The 19,665-nt window shown below is 36.2% G+C and overlaps 1 protein-coding gene across 14 annotated transcripts in view; it reads right to left on the bottom strand.

The window, feature by feature from the left end:
• The window catches only part of PTK2 (protein tyrosine kinase 2), a 227,170-nt gene that overhangs the window by 48,182 nt on the left and 159,323 nt on the right, over positions 1-19,665 (bottom strand). For 5 of the 14 annotated variants that reach the window (XM_074898370.1, XM_074898371.1, XM_074898373.1 and 2 more), the window contains 6 exons: positions 11,724-11,807; positions 10,489-10,506; positions 6,500-6,556; positions 5,020-5,040; positions 3,872-3,969; positions 243-327 (listed from right to left, as the gene is read on the bottom strand). In XM_074898370.1, coding sequence (XP_074754471.1) covers positions 243-327; positions 3,872-3,969; positions 5,020-5,040; positions 6,500-6,556; positions 10,489-10,506; positions 11,724-11,807 — 363 coding nt within the window. The remainder of the gene's footprint in view (positions 1-242; positions 328-3,871; positions 3,970-5,019; positions 5,041-6,499; positions 6,557-10,488; positions 10,507-11,723; positions 11,808-19,665) is intronic. The other 9 variants (XM_074898369.1, XM_074898367.1, XM_074898376.1 and 6 more) reach the window with 6 other exon arrangements.

The following is a 19,665-nucleotide window of genomic DNA, read 5'->3' as shown; positions in this document are numbered from 1 at the left end:
GAAAATCATCTGACCTAAAGTAATACACTGAAACGAGTGCTAAGTTTTTTTAATTCATTAGGAGGAAGAAAGAAACAGAGGATCAGTTCTCTACTATTCTAAAGCTGGTTCTGAAGCCTTTCAGGAGCCAGACATCACTGAAAAGATTCACATTAGTATCAGAAGTTTCTGGCACAGATGGCTGCAGTCTTTGCAAGGACCAGTTACAGGAGCTACCCCAAAGGAAGTATCTTAATACTCACAGGCTTCTTGTAAGAACTTTTCTCTAACGCTGTCTGAGGTGCAGTTTTTACATGTTTTGATTGCAACAGCCATAGCTGGATTTTCCTGAAAGATATTATTGAGAAATAACTGAAATACAGCCCACCAAAAGCCAAGTCCTTTAAAATTCTAGCAAAACTCCTTTAGAGAAAATTATTTACTAAAATATATTTAGTTAATAAATTAAATTTTGAAAGCTTCAGTGTTAAAAGTATTATTATAATCAAGACACCTAGTATACAACATTTACATCTAACGTGCCTAGGAAATATTTAATGTTTTAAACTATGTTAAATTATACAAAAATTATGACAAAAGATAGTAAGTTTAACTGAATAGTACTGAGAATTTTTTGCATTATTGAAGATATTCTTGACAAAAGCAAACAGGTAGATATATGCCTAAAACCCACACTTGGCTTATGCAAGCAAGCAACCTGGAAAGCCAAATAAAGGACTTTTTGTGGCTCTTGCAGAGCAAAGGCTGGCTATAATTTTGAACTCGAACTACAAAGGCAAGTAAAACAAAGACTTTACATATTAGCTTCATGATCAGTTATACCAAGGGCTTAAAACCAAGTTAAAAAGAACACATGTATTCAAAATCAGAAGCAGATTTTACTGTCTGACTGCTTATCCTCTGAATATTGAAAAATTAGAAGCACTGAGACAGCCCAAAGGAAGCCTCTAAGCTCAGGTGGCAACTTTCATCTCTTGCTTTTGTGTGTTTTTCAAATACCCTTCCCGTAAGTTACAGAGCCCACAGAATCTGAAAGTGTTTTTCTCCTAAGAAGCTTTAGGTGTTCAAACTTCACTAGTATTCAAAACGCCACGACTTACTTAGAAAATAGTATTTTTACAACACAGTGTATCCCCACAGCAACATGCGATGCTCAGATGACCTCAACTCATTGTTGAAAACAGCTGAAGTGTTTTAAAATTAAGCTTCTACATTAGGTCTAGTTCTGCTCAAGGACTAGTATGCTTTCCTTCCAACTGGGAAACTGGAAATTCTGCATTGCTTAATGGAAAGATTACTAATCAACCTTTCCCCAAAAGGCTACAGGATTGATGGTACGCCATCACCTAGTTCTGAAGCCAGTGAGAGCTGAAGATTCAGAGAATTATGTTCTATGTGTGCTTACGCTTGCTCTGTTTTAAACCTATTTTTATAGACAAACATTACCAGAATTAGAATAATATGTGTATTTTGCAGGCTTTTTCTACATTACTCAAAACACAGCTCTTCACGTTGATTTTGCAGGAAAATATTGATTAAAACCTTTTCTCATGTATAAACATGCCCATAAACTGACTGAAAAACTGGTGGTAAATTAAGATGACTTTATTCCTTTCTGAAATCAGGATTCAGTAATCAACACCGGATGAGACTGCTGGAGGCCTGACAGACCAATCCCTCTCCTGGTGTTACAGATGAAGTTTCTGAAACATCTCATAACCAAGATTAGCATCAAAAGGAAGAGTTTCAATGTCTGCAACCAGCGAAGACTCCAGACATTTTGCAAAATGAATATAGGAAAGGGCCTGGTATCAGGGTTTTGTTGATTTTTTGTTTTCGGATAAGGAGACAAAAGAGTGAGGATGTATGAGACTGGCAACAGTTTGTGTACTGAGCAGCAAACGCTATTTTAAATGACACTTTTGGATTAATCTCACAGGTAATCAGTCTTTAAAGACAGTCTTATTTGAATTGCTTACATCTGAGAAACCGGATCCTATATGTATAAATACATTTTCCAGTCAGTATCCTATAAATACAGGCTGGTTGTGATATTTCAGGAATACCTTACTCAGTAGTAAGCAGCATTTGAGAAGATGCTGCACAGTCACTAGAATAAGAAATTTAAAAGTGCAGTGGACAGGGATAAATGAGATTTTTTCAAATTCAAGTATGAGACAGCAGAACAAGAAGCCAGAGATCAACCCTGTATTTTCTGCATGTGAGCTGAATATATAAAGGGTTGGAAACACCACCATGTTATTGTAACTTATCTTTTCTCTATTGTAAGATTTCTTCCAAAACTGTAAGTTAGACTCTGCGACTAGTACATTAAAATTAATTAATACCTTTCTGTTTTGCCTTCACATATTCAAGTATATTAAATATAGTAAAATTTTTATTAATAAATCTAACACCAGGTTGACCTTTAAAAAAACTCATACCAGAGACAAGATGACTGAATAGAATCTGTTTTCCAATTCAAGAAAAAGGAGATAGACAGCATTTTCAAAACAATAGTCTCTAAGAAAAGGAGTCTTTAATTGGCTTTACAGAGCACTAGATTTATCCACTGTGCCCCAAGTTCAGTGAAACTTTACTCCTCAATTACTCCTGTTAACTTGGACAGGATGAAATGAAAAATAAGTATCTCCCTTAATGCAAAGTAGATCAGATCTGCTTTTCTAAATGAAGGTATCAGAACAGACTTCAAACTCGTCTGAAATAGATAACATGTATCCTTATTTACTTAAATACTGCATTAAAGATTTATTCATTTAACCCACCGAGTCCAGGAGGCTAACCAGCAGTTTCTGGGAAATGTTGTTTCTGAAGTTAGAACTAGATTGTTGACCAGATGAAATATTAAGTCATCTACCGAAAATCCAGAAAATATCTTCAAATGAGAAATAAATATTCACTTTACACTTGTAGAGTCAGTTTCTTATAAGCCTGAAATTGGCTGAAATTAAACAATTTTCCAGCTTTCTCTTGCTTTTTTCCAAACTTAACTTTTTTATCCATCTAAATTGCAATCTCAGTCTTTGTGGCTGCAGTCTAGAAAAACACGTAAGCACCAGCCTAAATTACACAGGTCCTGCCAACGTCACTGGTTTCACTGAGGTGACCCTTGCGCATTGGGGTTTTGCTGGATCGGTGTCCAAGTATTTTGTATCTTTTCCTTCAGGTAAAAGCAGTAACTTTATTAATGTACAAGCTTCTTTGTGAGAGATATAGTGAGATGGTCACTGGGAAACACACTTTTGTTTGATGTTATTGTCCTTGTGTTGCAGGCTACTGCCCTTCCAGCAGAGCAGATTAAAATTGCTTCTCAGTATTTCAGCACATAAATTACTTTACCCTGACACAGTTGGCAGCTTCTGCACTGAATGCTGAACCTAAACGCAAGTCAGGCTGGACACCCACAAATACAGTTTTAAACTTTGGAAAAGGTTCTAAAGCACTGAATACTCAATAGGGGAGTATGGCCAAAGGGGCGTGTGCTTACCATGCTTGGACACACTCAAAGTGAAGAAGAGAGTGTATGGTTGGGGTTAAAAGCAATGACTTCTAATTCCAACTCAGCCAGTGGCTTTGGTACGGTCCTGAGTAATTTACTTGGCTCTTTTGATTCCTTTCCTCATCTATGAAAAATGGGGATAAAGGAGCAGAGAAACTACTCTGGAGCTAGTTTTCTACTTATCTGAAACATGGGAAATCATCTCTACATGCTGATTATTCTGAAAAATAAATCACAAAGTCAATATTTGTTCTGGAAGACTCAGGCATCTAAGGAATACGTTTATTTTTTATTTTTTTAACTAGAAAGGTTTTATTGTTTGTTTATTTTTACTGCAGAAGTGAGGCTTACCGGACTCATGTAAACTCCTTGGTGTACATCTCCAAACTGTCCTTCACCAATGCAGCGCCCCAGTTCAATTCTCTCCCTTTGAATTTCATAATCTCTGGCTATAAGAATATAATGCACTTAAAATATTAAATTTACGATGAAGGGCAAAGAAATAATCCACAAGATACAAAACTCAAAGTAAGTCACTCAAATGTCTCACATATGAATAACTAAGATTAACATTTGCTGCACACCAACCTATACAAATGCTTTATGCACACAGTGGAAACCTCTTAAACAAATGTCTGAATCAAAGCAATGACAAAGGAATTGTGAAATCTAATTTGCTAAATTAATGACTATGCATTACTTTTCAATGCAAGACGTAATTAAATCCTTCTTAATTATAGCTAGTAAAAGACAGCGAACACAAATAGCCTAGGGCAATAGTGATGATATTAAACAGCCTTAGCACACATCCCTTAGATGTTTAAGAGAACTCCACTATGTGGTATTTTAGATCTTGGAACCATCAAATGAGCCCAGAGAATTTTTAAAGAGGTAACTGCAAGAGAAAATACAGAATCAAGAGCATGTCAAATAAAGATAAAATGAAAGAGCAAAATTTTGAGCACACTACACTTCTATCAGTGTGTAACTGAAGTAAAATCGTTATGTTTTGTGGACTTGTGCAATTTTGTTAACTTCATGGTTTAATAGACTGAGAATATTACTGATAAAAATGGCTCAGTACTTCAGCAAAACATTTAATCAATTGCAATTGAATTACTTCAGTTGCAATTTACTTTTTAGCAGACATGGAAAAATATTTCAGGAATAGCAGAAAAGCAGGTATAGTATATGTTTTCACTTCTACTTGTATTATTCAGAGAAAAAAAAAAAAACATAACCAACCAGCTTAAGACTTCGTAACTGATGATTTTGACTTCATTAACACTACAGAAATAACGTCATCTAGAGCTGGGTAACAAAGTGATAAATGACTTTTTCATTTCTTTTTTTTAAGTGTTGCATTTTCCTCTTTAAAATCCCAAAGCTAACTGGTTTAACTATAAATGTTTATTAAATGAAAGTGAATAGTAAACTTAAAAATTCCACATCATTCCAAATTGCAAGCACACAGGGATGGGTAAAGGGTCTCCTGTTACCTTCATCTATTCCATAGCTTTCTGCAGTGCAATTAAGAGAAAAATCAAACGCTTACTTAGATATAGCTTCTTAAAACCGAGACAAGGACAAACATTTTTTAACATTTTTTTTTTAAATGAAGAAATATACTGATGCAATTTTAAGTTTACATTAGCAGAAGTCACAGGTCTGTTCTTGTGATCTTTACTCAGTCCTTTGAGAGCTGAACACTTGAGTCCACTTCAATCCACCAAAGCACTTAATGAATTTCAGTTCAACAGCCCATCTCACGGGCTTTCAATTGTATGCATACTTAAGCGTTCAGCATCATCCAGGGCTGGGCCCACAAGTAATTACTTCCATGAATTTAAATGAAAAGATTAGGGGGAAAAAAAAAAAAAAAAGTTCACACAAAGTTAGTATGTTAACAAAACATAAAGGATATAATTTATCACAGTACTTTTTGATCCTGCAATTATTTTAGTAGAATCATGTAGTGACTTACTGCAAGACATTCAAAACACATTGTTTATTTCTGGAAAACATATATTCTTGCTTTTCAAATATTTATGTTCAAATATATATGTTTTTCAAAACATATATTCTCGCTTTTCAAATACTTTCCACAGTAGTAGAAAGTATGTTGTAAACACAGAGGTGATCATGGAACACTCCTGCCACAGGGTAAACTCCAGAAATCCTGACATACATTCATGGTTCTGCAGCAGAACGTGGTACCAGTTTAGCACCAGCCTCCCCTCTTACACTAACCACACCCAACATTTTTGCAGGTCCACGTATCAATGGATTGCCTACTTCTAGAGAAATCCTTAGTTGTCAAAACACAATTGTAATTTCACAGACACAACTCTTAAAATTAGAATATTAGACTTTCGTGTTAAATTAGATAGCCTTGACAGTTTAAGATGATATTGTAATTCAAATATGCCTTAAAATAAAATCCCTGTGGCGGCTAATACATCATTTTTTTGACTTCAAAGATGAAGACTCAGAAGAACTTTGAATTTTTATTTTTGTTCCTGAAAGTCTTCCATCTTTAACAAAATTGCGTGTGATACAGATGACTTTCCTCTATCATGGAATTTGAGAGCAGCAGGTCTGTTATAGAGCAAGGGTGAGATACAGTTAGCCAGAAATACACAGAAGCTTTCCAAATTCTTTGCTCTTATCACAGAAATCTTACTCATCCTTTCTCTAAGCGCTGTGTTTGGCATCACAATCAAAAAATGTACATTTTGAGACACAAAAGGAATTTCACTGTGAAGTCACTGACAGCAGCAAAACAGATTTTGGTTTTATTTGCTTCAAAACCTGATCTTGAAAAACACTGATCTATGAGTTGAATCTATGAGTTTTCAGAACCATAAAGAATATTTTCTTTGCACATATATTACTTAAGGATAAAATATAAGATTCAGTCCCTGCTAAACCAAAGAAGTTTCTGGACAGAAAAGTTCCCAAGTTAACTACTGCACTTACTTGATGGCATTGTGTAAGTATCTTCTTCATCTATAATCTCTGCATAGTCATCTGTCTCTGTAAAGGGAGTAAGTGAAGAGTTTCGGGAAAAGCAGATGAAAACAATACCCCAGAACAAAATCTCCAATTTATCAAGGCTGATATGTCACAACCCCCAACTTCAACATTGCTCGGATGCATTTACAATAGCATGAATAAAACCTGCTCATGCATAATTTATGGATGATAATGACCTCAGTGCCAATTATACTACATCACATAGATGCATTCAACAAGAAATAAAAATTAAGATTCATTTGTATTCAAAAAAGTTCAATTTTTGTAATTGAAACCCATCTAAACTGTTGACTTCAAAATCTTTTTAACAGCAAATTCCACTGCAGTAAGAAGAAAACATTATTAACAGATTAAATTGCTTTACCTTCAATAAAGTGTGAACAGTTTGCTAGTTTTTTATGTCAAACAGGCAGAACAAACAGTAAAGATGTTCCAGGGCAGCATTGACCTACTGTCAGTGTGGCGAGGTGAGTTACTTGTTCATAGTCTTCTAGAGCATAAAGATCTTTTAAGTCACACTCTCACTTTACACTGATTTTTCTTGCATTAGTCTCAATTTTTCTGGTTTAGTGGATATTCACCACCAGTTTTTCTGTCAAGAATCAACATCAAGATAACAACCAGTTCTCTAAATTTTCAGAAAAATGACTGTATTTCTTCCTCTGCTTAAAACTCAGGACTTTTACATGATCAGTTCTCAAAATGGTTTAAATGGTGTAAGTCTCATCAGAAGGTCCTTCTGCTCTAAAGAACTTGCAGTGTGTGTGGGTCATTTCCCAGCAGTCAGATAAATTCCTCCAGGGGTTACAAAACCAGTCCACAACAGTGAGGTAATTTTTCACTTCAAGGATGTCACATTCTAACTCACCAACTTTAAATGCATAGAGAGGTTCTCAAAATTTAATAATTTCAAATCCCGTATGCGGTTTTCATCGTTGGTTTCAGGTGATCACATACTGGGCCACTTCTAAAAGGTATGACTTACTCCCCCTTTTTCCCCATCTGCCCTGGAGCATGTGTATATCCCTACACCTCCCTGGCATCATTTCTAGAGGTATGGTTTCTGAGCGGTGAATGCGACAAAGCCACGGTGAGAGTGGAAAGAAGGATGGGATGATCCTTTTTGGCAGCAGCTTCAACCAACTTAAGCCAACTCTGAAACCGGAGGAAGGCTCACAAATATCCACATACATAAACAAGAAACTTAATTTTCAGATGAACTGAATATTTAACAACTGGGAAACTACAGGTTGCCTATAATAGCTGAAGAGCAAAACACTTCAGTGAATAAATGTAGTTTTATGATCCTAACTTCATACTACTTAAATGAAATTAAAGTTTTTTGTTTTGTTTTGTTTTTGTTTTGTTTTTTTTCCCCCAGACTCCTGTAGGAATATACCACGTCTTGTAAAAATACAATCAGGAAATTCCATGCCATTTAAATTTTTGCTAGGCAATTTCTACTTACGACACAGCAAAACAGAGTCACCTAATGAAAATTCAATTAATTATAAAGATAGTGCATAATTCTAAGCAGGCAGCATACTGCAAAGGGACTAATCTCTTTTTTGCTATGTTTTTTCCTCCCTACATAGTAAACTTATGTTTTTGTAGAAAATAAGCCCTAGTTTGATGTAAAAAATAAGCATCCATTTGAAAGAAATCATTAGTGTGACACCAATGTGATGGGGATAAATCACCCTGCTTCCTTGCAATACTGTGGTAAAATGTTTTTAACTTTTGTTAAATGTGGTATATTAACTATAATATAACTGTAATTTAATGGTAACTGTAATATAACTATTGTTACAAGCTAGTACTTGAGGGTACTAGAAAGTTCTTAATGTATGTAAAAAAATTGACTGAATGAAAGATATTATAAATATATTTGAGAAGAATTTTAAAAGTCTGGAAACTAGAACTGGTGCCACGCTCATCTTTAAAAAAACGAAATATTTGTCACGCTGATTGTGGAACAGTGCTTACAATATGTGATAAACAGCTTGGCTTGTTCATTTCTCTATTTTAAATTAATGTAGTTATTTCATAAGAAAAGCATTATCAGAACACTGCAGAGCACTTTATATGGTTTTGATACATGGCCCAAAACTGGCCTGAAACTAAAAGGATCTTCAGTAGTCAATCCAAATAAATTAAATCTATGAATTAACTAAACCAATATTTCTTGTTATACATTTAACACTCTGGAAAGGAATATATAGTAAGAATTCAGAAAATAATTCCTAAACGTGTCTTGCATTGTTTCTGGGAATTAAAGGAAAATTCAATCGAGGCATTAACACTGATCTGCAACAATGATAACTGACCTCCCTCACGTGCAGTCTTTACCCCACAGTTAAGAGTCATATATTATGAGACTGTTACCAAGTCTGCTAAGAGATATTCCAGAACGTACATGGAGTCTAAAGCAAAAGTGGCTCCCCAGGCTGCTTTACAAAGAATAATGTGTTACAGCAGTCTCCAAAGCTGAACACAACAAAGCAGCAATTCCAGGAGATGGTCTATCTTCGAGGCCCTTGATAAGTCTAGAAAAACTAAGATTTCAAAGTAGGGCTCATTATCACTGCTCTCTCACACATTTTAAAATCAGCACTGAACCTTTTCAGCCATTGGTCAACCCCAGTTCTTTTAGATGGAAAAACAAACAGGTCGCTTTTGGACAAAGATACAATCTTGGTGGTACAGATCTGTGAGGTAATTGGAGCTTTACTAAATCTGAATGCATTTATTAAACAGTAGAAAAAAAACCATACTAGGGTATTAAATCCATAATAGCTAATCCATGACTTTAACTACCTGTTTGAAACTGACCTTTTCATTATTTTTTTCCCATTTATCAGAGCCCATAATTTATAAAAGAAGACAAGCACCAATCAAAAGCTACGTAGGGTCAGTATCTGAAATATACTTTCTGAATTTATGAGAGAAAAAAATGTCCTTTGTGTTTTTAACCTTTTAAGAAAAGAAAATTGGGAAAGTATTATCTTTGATTTGTATCTGAAGGAGAGAAATGAGATGAAAAGTTATAGATGCTCTTCATATTTTCCTTAGAGGAAGGCCACAAGACATTATCTCTGTTTCTCCTTATCGCCTTCCTTTGCATACTGCTTTTTATGCCCTTTTAGTACCTCCCTTTTATAAGAAAAAAGATACATACACTATCAGTAGTAGCAGTTTGATTTTTTTTTTTCCCAACATCAGGTGGAATCCTCTAGAAAAATACCTTAAAATCTCTTAAAAAAAACAAAACTAAAACCCAACTTGTTTTCAGAGGATAGCAAGTCAGTATTTTCAAGACTTACACATTCTGAAGAAGTTCAATGTTTTGAAGTAAGTTGCAAAGTTTTGAAGAAAAACATTAAAATCTGTCTTTTAAATTAGCATTTTTGAGTAGATGAAACCTGATTAATATTTCATTTATTCAATCTACATTAATCTATCAGGTATAGCTTCTTTTTATGCAAGGAGCAGTAGTGGCCTACAGAGCACTCTGACGCTACCATGCCTTTGAAGCATCACTTTAGTAGACTAATTTCTCATGTGTTACATCCATTGACCTTGCCCACTGACCGAAAAATTTCTGTGATACAACCATTTCAATCAAACTGAATGGACACTCTTGCAAACCTATAAACCTCCTTCGCATCATGCCAAAACTCTCATTGCAAACGCATGCAATACCGCATCCCTCTGTGTTTGGAATCGTTTTTCCTTTCTCAATTCCAGTTGAGCAGAAAGTATTAGTTGCACAGCCTGTAAAGTACAATATTTATGGGCTAATGTCCAAAGCAGACTGCTTTTAAATACTAAAATCTGTATAAAATTTATTACTGAAATGCGCATTAAGTGGTATATGGATATAAGAGTTGCATATTGCACGTTAGTAACACACAGACTAGAAAACATATTACCGTCCCCACTAATTTCATCTGCAGATCCAGGTGGCATGCAAGGAAAGAGAAAAACAGAGGGGGAGAGAGAAGGGACAGAGAAGGGGAAGGGGGAAATATACTATTAAATTCATGAGTAATCCAAAAGTATTCAGACTGCAGTTATATTATATACCTGACTCAAGAGAAACCAGAAAAGTAGCAGAATTTAAGACTTCTCACCTAAAACCCAAGGGACAAAGATATGTTCTAAGAAGCTTGTATGATGAAACAGAGTTACTGACTTTCAAACACAAATTTACAAAAAAATTAAATTTGGAAGTGAAACTAATTTAATGCATTGTTAAGAAATGCCAATTTCTGATTTAAGTCAATACTCCAGTACAAAATAAATCTCCTAAAGCCAGATGAGTCAGTTCAGTTGGACTTTCCACACACACTTATGACTTTGGATATTTAGAGTTGGTGTTCACCCTTTCAAAGGAAATGCAATCCTGGGCTATCACTAAGACATGAGTAAGAAATGGAACCATCTAAGTATTAATTATACAGAGCATATTGCAGTTACACAAAGCGGAAATTTAAACCAGTTTCAAATGGATCAACTCTACTGGGAAGCTGTTCAAATGAGCACCATATTCCAAATTTATGGTAGCAGCCCTATTCCACACCAACACCCACAGCACAAGCTGATGCACTTTAGACATTATTTATAAATAAAAGGAAAATGAGCATTAATGTTGTAAAAGTAATGCACCTATTACTCCAATTCTTCTTACCCCTAACAAAGCCAAACTGGTCCCGACCAAATGCTGAACCAGTATGCAGCCAAAAGCATCACTGTATTCAATATTTAATTCAAAGTCATCTTAAGCTGATGCTTGTTGTTGCTATTCTATTTCATTCATAAGCATGCTGTATCAGGGGTCCAAGAATGAAGTAAAAATACATTAACCAAACCCCCCCCATGCGTACAGAGGGGCTGCATAGCTATATAAATGGAATTATTAATATGTTTATCATTGTAGAATGTGACGCTTAAAACTAAGTTCCCCCATAAAAATGAGGAACAGCAAGTTTGTGACATTACATGAAAATCCAATTCAATAGAGGAGGATAGGGGTAGCAGAAATTTAATGACATTATTCTTGGAACTCTGTTTACCTGAGGCTAAAGTAGTAAAAAAACAGTAACTGCGTTAGTATATTCAGCTTTTGGGTTAATAAGGCAGCCCTATACAAAGAGCAGTGCAGTACCCTTAGGCGGCGGCTCATGGGAACAGAAGACGAAAGGGAGAAAGCGTCTAGCTTTCTTTACTTTATGCTGACAGTGATTGACTCCTTTACAAAGAGGCAAGAAAAGGAAAGAGAAAAAACAGAAACAAATTATTTGGAAATAAAAGAAGAGAGACTGGAGAGAACATCTACAATGAATGAACATAAAAGTAAAGGTTTACATTACAATTCTGTATACGCAAACAGATATACGAATGTTGTTGAAACTTTAAAGCATATCTGGTATTTTCCTTCAAATTCCGTTCTACAGCAAAGTCATTCTTATTTCTATTTTTAAAAGTGAGACTAGAATCTATTAAAAAGTCAGCTTTTGCCAACTACATATACCATCCACTGACAACACAAAAAGCATTGGCTATCCCAGCAGTATAACCCACTTTTGCAAACTCCCCATCTAAGTTCTACTAGACTGTGCTACAGTTAAACTCTGACTTAAGTGGCAGTCACCAGACTTAAACATGGATGTATTGACTTTCTGGACCCTTAAAAGGACTTAGTACAAAACAAGTATTTCACACAGAAGGAAAATACAGTTTCTCCATCCCACTGAAATACAACATTGACATGTTTTATGATCTGAAATCTGCCACTGGAGTTTTATGCCAGTGCAAACCTGTCTTGCCAATCGATATTCTAGCTCTCCAAGGATCTCTGGGTGAAGGCCCCATGGTACTGTCCTCACTGAGCCCTTTCCTAGTCAACCTACTGCATTTCATTAGTAAAGCCCCTATCAGGAAGAGAGATATTTTTGAGTAGGAGGAGGTACAAAGAAGCCACAACTGCTTTCACAAGGTGAGAAAGGCCACAAGACGACACTAAAAACCTGGGGATAGCCGCTCCTTTTACTTCTCGTTATCTATTTGCTCCTCTCTGCTTTCCTCTTCTCCCTCTCTCCTCTATCTTGGGAAATGCGAGAGGTGGTTTAAAAACCTGCTCAACCAAAAACCTGCATCTTGTTGCTGCTAGTCCTTCACAGTCAAAACTCAAGAGCGAGGTCCAGCCACCTTGAGTTATACAGGCAGGAGGTACAGAAAAAAAAAAGCAACTCAGTACAACAGAAGCAGCGTACTGGCACAGCATACTCGTCAGTGGTGGGAGGAGTGGAGGAAGGGTGGAAAAGGACAATTACCTTTTAATAAAAATAACTTCACATTATTCATAGATTCTGAAAACCCAGGAACCATCAGAGCAGCTATACTTACATGAAAGCACCATCTTATACACAGTTGTGCACTTTTTAGTGGCCAGATTTTGAAGGATAATGTGCAGAACTTTATTAAAGGTGTATTAAGTGTGTTTTAATCACTGTCCAATCTGGAGGTTGCATGTTGAATTTCACGCATGCAAATCTAATGGATAATGTACTACTATTTACAACCCTTGCTTTGCTAAGATGGCAATTTTAATCCGAAGTTAAAACAAGTGGGTGCGATTTATCATTGCATCCTAAACAACAAAAAGTACTATTATAAGAACTGCTGGGGTGATTAAACAGAAATCATTTATCAATTTTGAAAATTCACATTTTTCAATGACATTCTGTCATTGAAAATGACAGAACTTTAATTAGATTCGGTGCTAAAAACTAAGAGGTGAAAGGAGAGGGCAAAACTACTGAGTAAGTTAGTGTATCGGTATTTCTGTGTACACCATGTTACTGCACTCCTAGGGACTTCTCTTCCTAACACCACACAGCACAATTTTCAGCACTATCATCCTAACACAAACCTGAGGTAACATTCATAAAAAGCTTCAGACATAGTATGAAAGAAAAGAAAAAAATACTATGGCTATTTTAAGAGACTACTGAAAAGGTACTGAAATAAGAATAAAGGAATCCAATACTCTGTACTGAAACAGAAGAACAGGTATAGAGTCACTGGAAGCAACGCAAGCGATCTAAAAGGAAAGAGATGTTTCAACTCTTGACCTGACTGCTCAGGCTACAAAGCTAATTTAGGCTTGAAATGCTGAAATGCTGTTTGCTCTTACATTGATACATGGGTAGCAGAAGCTGACTGAAACCTGACTCACCTGTTTCATATGAAAAGCACACGGGAACGGCAAAAGTGTTTTTAATTCATCACGTGCGGATCCTGATGCCCTGTGACAGGGAGTCCAACCAGTCTTCTGTATTTCAAACTTTGCCTTTATGATTTGCTGCCTAAAGTTTGTTCAGCTATTCTGCCAGACTAAACTGAAGATTGCTTTACCCTAAACTTACCATGTCTTCAAGTCTAGCTACAAAAGAAAGTTTAAGTAAAGAGTTTAAAGAGTTGATTCCAAGTTAAGAAAAACCCAACAAACTGACGTTCCAACACTTTTTCAGCTTAGAGAACCTCCTTGAAATGAATACTGCTTAGAAGGATTTCCATGATTTCACACCAGCCTCCAGCCAGGGTATTGCTAGCAGCTACCTAAATACCCATAATGCTCAAAAATGCTGCTGAAGACCTCACTAGACTTTTTAAAATTTAGTTCATCTTCTCCATACTCAAATCATTGTGTATAAAAAGACCAAATCCCTTGCTATACAACAGGTTATGTTAGAAAGGAAGCGACCAGGCTAGAAGGCAGTTACTACTGGAGCTCCTCATTAGGCTTCTATGAACAGATAACCAACGCTGGGAGGCTGAAACTGATAATGTCCCATTCTATTTTAGTTATACATTCCTGAACCAGTTTGATGGAAAACCCTGAAAAAAAATCTGTAGAAGGAATAAATCCATTTGTCTTCAAGATTTTGAAATAAAATGAGCATTATGTCGTTGTCATATCAAGTATGTTTATACATAAACAACAAAACCCCAAACCTAATATGGCGTGGAACATTAAATTAGTCATCGCCAGTGTCATTGCTAGCAAAGCAGAAGTGCCTGCTCATATCAAATGAATGGCTCACAGAGGAGGAGCGTAGGAGGGGAGGAACTCTTTAACCAACGACACAGACTGATGAAAGCAATGCAGTAACTTCCTAGGCACTGACAGGGAGGAAACCTGTTCAGACTGACTCCACAGTCCATTCTGCTCTTCGTGTGCAGGAAAAAAGCATTTCAGTCAGTCTAAAATACAAAAAGATAACACCCCCAATCTGTTCAACTTTGATGGGAATCTGAAATATTGTAATTTATTAACATTAAAGGTATTTTTTACTGTATTATCTTATTAATTAGCAGAACAGCTGGGTGAGTTAAGAAAACAACTCTGTGAACTTGGGAGGCTAATGACTTGCTCAAGGTTTGTAAAATTAATCTGCAATAAATCTAGGCCTGAATGTCTCCCACATAAGGCCGAGCTACAGCTGTGAAGAGCCTTTCTATTCCTCTAATTACTTGGTAATGTGAATGTATAACTATGCAATTTATGTTAAGGCTGTTAGTCCTTCTTTTCAGGAGTGAGCTGTATAGTATGACATAATTGAGCTAGCAGACACAGTTGTAAGTACTTAAAATTTTTCATCTTAAAAAATTTACTTACACTTTTCAGCATTGTCTTTTTGGAGTGACTTGATACAATGAACATGAAAAAAAACCCCACGTTTACAACCTCAAGTGAAGAACACCTTTTCCCCCTACCAACTAATTCAAATGGAACTAGGAAATACAAATCCTACACAAGAAACTCTTTCAGAGTTGAGCACAGGGCAGACCTTCATTTTGAGCACAGGAATCATGAAACAGAGCACACACTGTGCTTTGCAAGTAGAAGTGATTCAATAAAATTTTATTTATCTTTCCATCCTTGTTCATAGCTTCATCAGCCCTCATCGTTCACGCATACATTCAGGTCCGTTTGTATGCTCACATCTCTTTCATTAAGAACATTCTTAATTGTTGTAATGGTGAAATCAGGTGAATACATTTAGTCTTTTTTTTTCTCTCCTGTTTGCTGCGTTTTGATACACGGCTCCTGCTATATTTGTTCTAGGTAAACTACTGAAAGTCTCACTCACAGATTAACTATACCCTATAATTTTTCTCTGCATACTAAAATCTCACTTAAAGCATGCTTATCTCATTAAAAAGAGACCGTTTTTCATTCAAACTGAAATTTCAGGTTAAGTGGTATGACTAAACTGGCAGCTACCTCAAACTCAGGATCTGCTCATCAGTAGCACCTTAGAGAACAACTCTCATGCCACTTCACTGCCATGATCAGGATTGACCCACAGTATGTGATTTAAGTGTAATGATATTATACTATAAATCTGTGATTCTAAGGCAGAACCTGGAAACTAGCTGAGAAGCCTGTCTTTTAGGATGATAAAATCCTTCCTGTAAGAAAACTCTCTCCAAGAGACCCAATTTCTCCATTGTGGGGCATGTTACTGGACAGATCTAAACCATGGGGTACAGTTAAAACTTCTTACAGAGCCACTGCAAGCAAACAAGTTTTTTTTCCTCTACAGCAAGGCAATGGCACACCAGCATTATTAGAAACATATGCCATCATATTACCAAGCACTTACAGCTACACCCCTTTTTATTTTAAAATGCTACTTGTGTTACTAACCAGCTAGGGAACAAGATGATGAATAAATACTTTTTTCCCTTTTAAATGCGTATGTCCTGGGGTTTGTTACTGAGATGACTCGAACAGTCTGCCTTAACATCTGAAACAGGGACCGTATTTTCAGACATCTTTCAATCTCCTTCACCAAAGAAGCACACACTAAAGCTGCAAAACTAGCACCCACTTTGAACCAAGACCAACCCTGTGGCAGGCCCTAAAAACCCTCTTCAGGCACACGCCTTGTGCTGGCTCCTGCAGAATGGCTCATCTTCTTCCTTACTGTCATCCTTCCAGTTACACCTCCCTCCTTACAAACACGTTATTTTACTCGGCAGTACCTGAATATCCAAATGCCAAGACTGACTGCTTAGAATCATGGAATCATTTAGGTTGGAAAAGACTCTTTAAGATTATTGAGCCCAACTGTAAACCTACCACTGCCAAGAACCTAACATTGCCAAGACTTGTTCAATACTCTGCTTGTTCAATCCTCACTGAAACAAGTGGGTCTGAAATGTCATATTCTGTGGCACTGCATGTAAAGCAACATTTGAGCTACGATTAAAAAAATTTACATCCACAGAATTCTCTAGTGCAAAGCAGGCACAGCTATTAGCCAAGGGTTGCAAAAGCATATTTATTCTTCCTGGTCATATTTATGTAAGCAAGGGTGGGGCAGAAAAAAACAAAGAACTTTATGTCAGAGAGAATTTATGTAAAAAGGGAGCAAGCAAAGAACAGTTTTACTGATTTCATTTTATGAAGAACTTTTTATAACATATAATTGACTAGGTAAATTATTATTTTTGGAAATGTGAGTATCAGGAAATACATGCATCACCTTACTAAGGCTAATGTTTGCTATTTCAAAACAAACTGCCAGCCAAAATAAGTTCCTGTAGACTAGAGTAGAACATTTTAATAAGGTGACTCCAAGCAAAACAGCCGGAAATCTAGTTAATAAAATTACAGTAAACTGGTATGCTGCTGCTTACAAATTTGATATACTATTTGCACAGAGCAAAGAGTTTAGCCTTACTGTTTCCTGAGTGTACACTCCTGGCTAAGCACAAAAAAATCTTTTTTAATGTAGAGACAGCAGTAGAGGGAGAAGGAGATAGAAGTTGGAACTATCTATTAGCTAAAAGACTCATATTGCTTCTGGTGAATCACAGCAGCTTAAACCAAAACATCAGCTGTATACCAAAGAAATATAACATCCAACTCTTTTAATTTGACTTCTTATTTATGTTTATTTATAATCCTACACACACGCAAATGTAAAATTTGAGGGATAAAATTATTACTATGCCTTAAAAAACAGAGGAAATCTTGCACACAGGGAAAGACAGTGCCCACTGCAAGGAACATTAAATTTGGAGAAGCAAGGCAGACAAATAATACCATAAGAAATAGAAGCATGCAGGAAGAGGTGTGTGGTGAAACCTGGTTCAGTGACACACAGCCATAAGAGAACACTTCTTGGCTCCCAGGTTCAGCATTCTGCTGCTCTGGATTCCTGAAACCAACTTCACACTTCACTAGTTTGAAAAGGCCTTTATTTAGAGAAGAAAAAAAAAAAAAAAAAAAAAAAGTATGGAAAACCCTTCTATCTTTGTATGCTTTGGAATACTGAAACACTTGGAAAGAACAAATTTTCATTTCACTAGATGAAAAATATTTCAAGGTATATTAATATTTCAGTAAGACAAGGTGTCTTTTGTTAACAGGCTCGTTTTTAACCTTAGAAAACTTCAGACAAATACCTGAACTTTTAGACCATCAAATCATGTTTCATGCTGGTTTCTGGCTATTGCTGGTTGCCCCAAACTGCAGTGAGGAACTCATTGTGAAACTTTCCTTCAGAACTAAGGGTGTTAATACTATAAATATGTCTGCTTAATTTTCCTGCCTGTCTCAGATTTTTGCCATTTAGCTTTAGTACTGGGAGAGGTCTAAACAATGGAGAGCAATCTCACTGAAAACAAACGTCAGAGTTAATTTATGATTTAAACTATCAAAGGCATGAAGGACGTTACAGCTGTCAGTAAGTTCTAAAAGCTTGTCTTATTTGAAGCCCTTAGCTCTAAGTCATTTAAATGTCACCAGAGAAAAGCTCTCATTCTGCAAACCAAGATAGCATCACCCACAGCTGGCTTTGCACTAGATGCTGTCAGCTGTCAGACTCTGCTGACCTGTAACTCTGGGGTTAACTGAACATTATGTACATCTGTTGCCTCTGCTGTTCCATACTGATGGATCAGTTACATGAGAGAACAGGAGTGACACTTCGTCATCTACATGAAGTATTACTTCCTTTATAACAAGCTGATTCCTTTGGGGACTTAAGAGAAGTCTCTGAAGTGTTGCTACTCTTAAGAGAAAGCACCTCTCAAGGAAAAACCTCTATCATGCAACTTCATCTCAACAACCTGTCTGTGGTTTAAATTTAATATACTGACATCCATGCCACATTCAATGCATTTCAAGTAATTGCGGGGGCAAAAAAAATGCAACAACAAAAAAAGTATGTCTCTGTTCTATGTACCCTTATTATATCAAAAGAAGAACAAACCCTTGAGAATAATCAATGCAATGGCTTGTATCATTCCAGTACTATGTCAGTGTTTCCAGTGGTTTGTAACATGGTATAAAAAAAAAAAGCATCAAGCACAATGATTTCATTGTGGAAAGATATAAAACCTTACAATACAAGAAACATACCTAATTGGTTTTGATTTTGGTACTGGAAAGAAAGAGAAGGATATTTTCAGATTTAATTTTATTGGTTTATGGCATCAGGAGCCAGCTTTGCACCTTACAGTTTCCTTGACATTCACTTGAACAAGCAGCTCAACTCCAGCGCTGCTACTTCTATTTCTTCTGTGGTGCTACAGCAAAGCTCTCATTTGCCAACCATTCACCTTCATGTGATGCCCTAAATGCCAGTTATGTGGTATTACAACTAACTTCCCTACATTACAATCAAAATACCACTCTCGAGTAGAGAAGCAGCAAGTTTGTGCTCTGATACATGAGTAATTTAGATATAATGATCAAGCAAAAGATACCTAAACTTGAAAAGGCAAAGTGATGGCAATAAAGGATCACAAAATAAGCATTTATTACTGCTTTTAATAGTAAAAGTACACAGCTTTCTTGGAAAAATTGAAAGGGTGAAAATTTGAGGTGGCAGGGAAATATGACTTTTTTGTCCTGAAGATTAGCTTTTTTGTGTGTGAGTGGAGTGATTAAAAAGCAAAGCACTTAAGAAATTGCAGCTTCTTCTAGAAGCTGAAATGAGCCACCCAGGTAAGAACCAAGAGAGAACATGCTAACCATGCTTCATGCTTATCTACCTTATCTACTGCATCTGCTTGCTAGGTACTGA

Source organism: Athene noctua, chromosome 2, assembly GCF_965140245.1.
Source record: "Athene noctua chromosome 2, bAthNoc1.hap1.1, whole genome shotgun sequence".
NCBI classification, from domain to species: domain Eukaryota; kingdom Metazoa; phylum Chordata; class Aves; order Strigiformes; family Strigidae; genus Athene; species Athene noctua.
The sequence above is the reverse complement of the archived record's forward strand: the minus strand, read 5'-3'. Positions and strand labels throughout refer to the sequence as shown.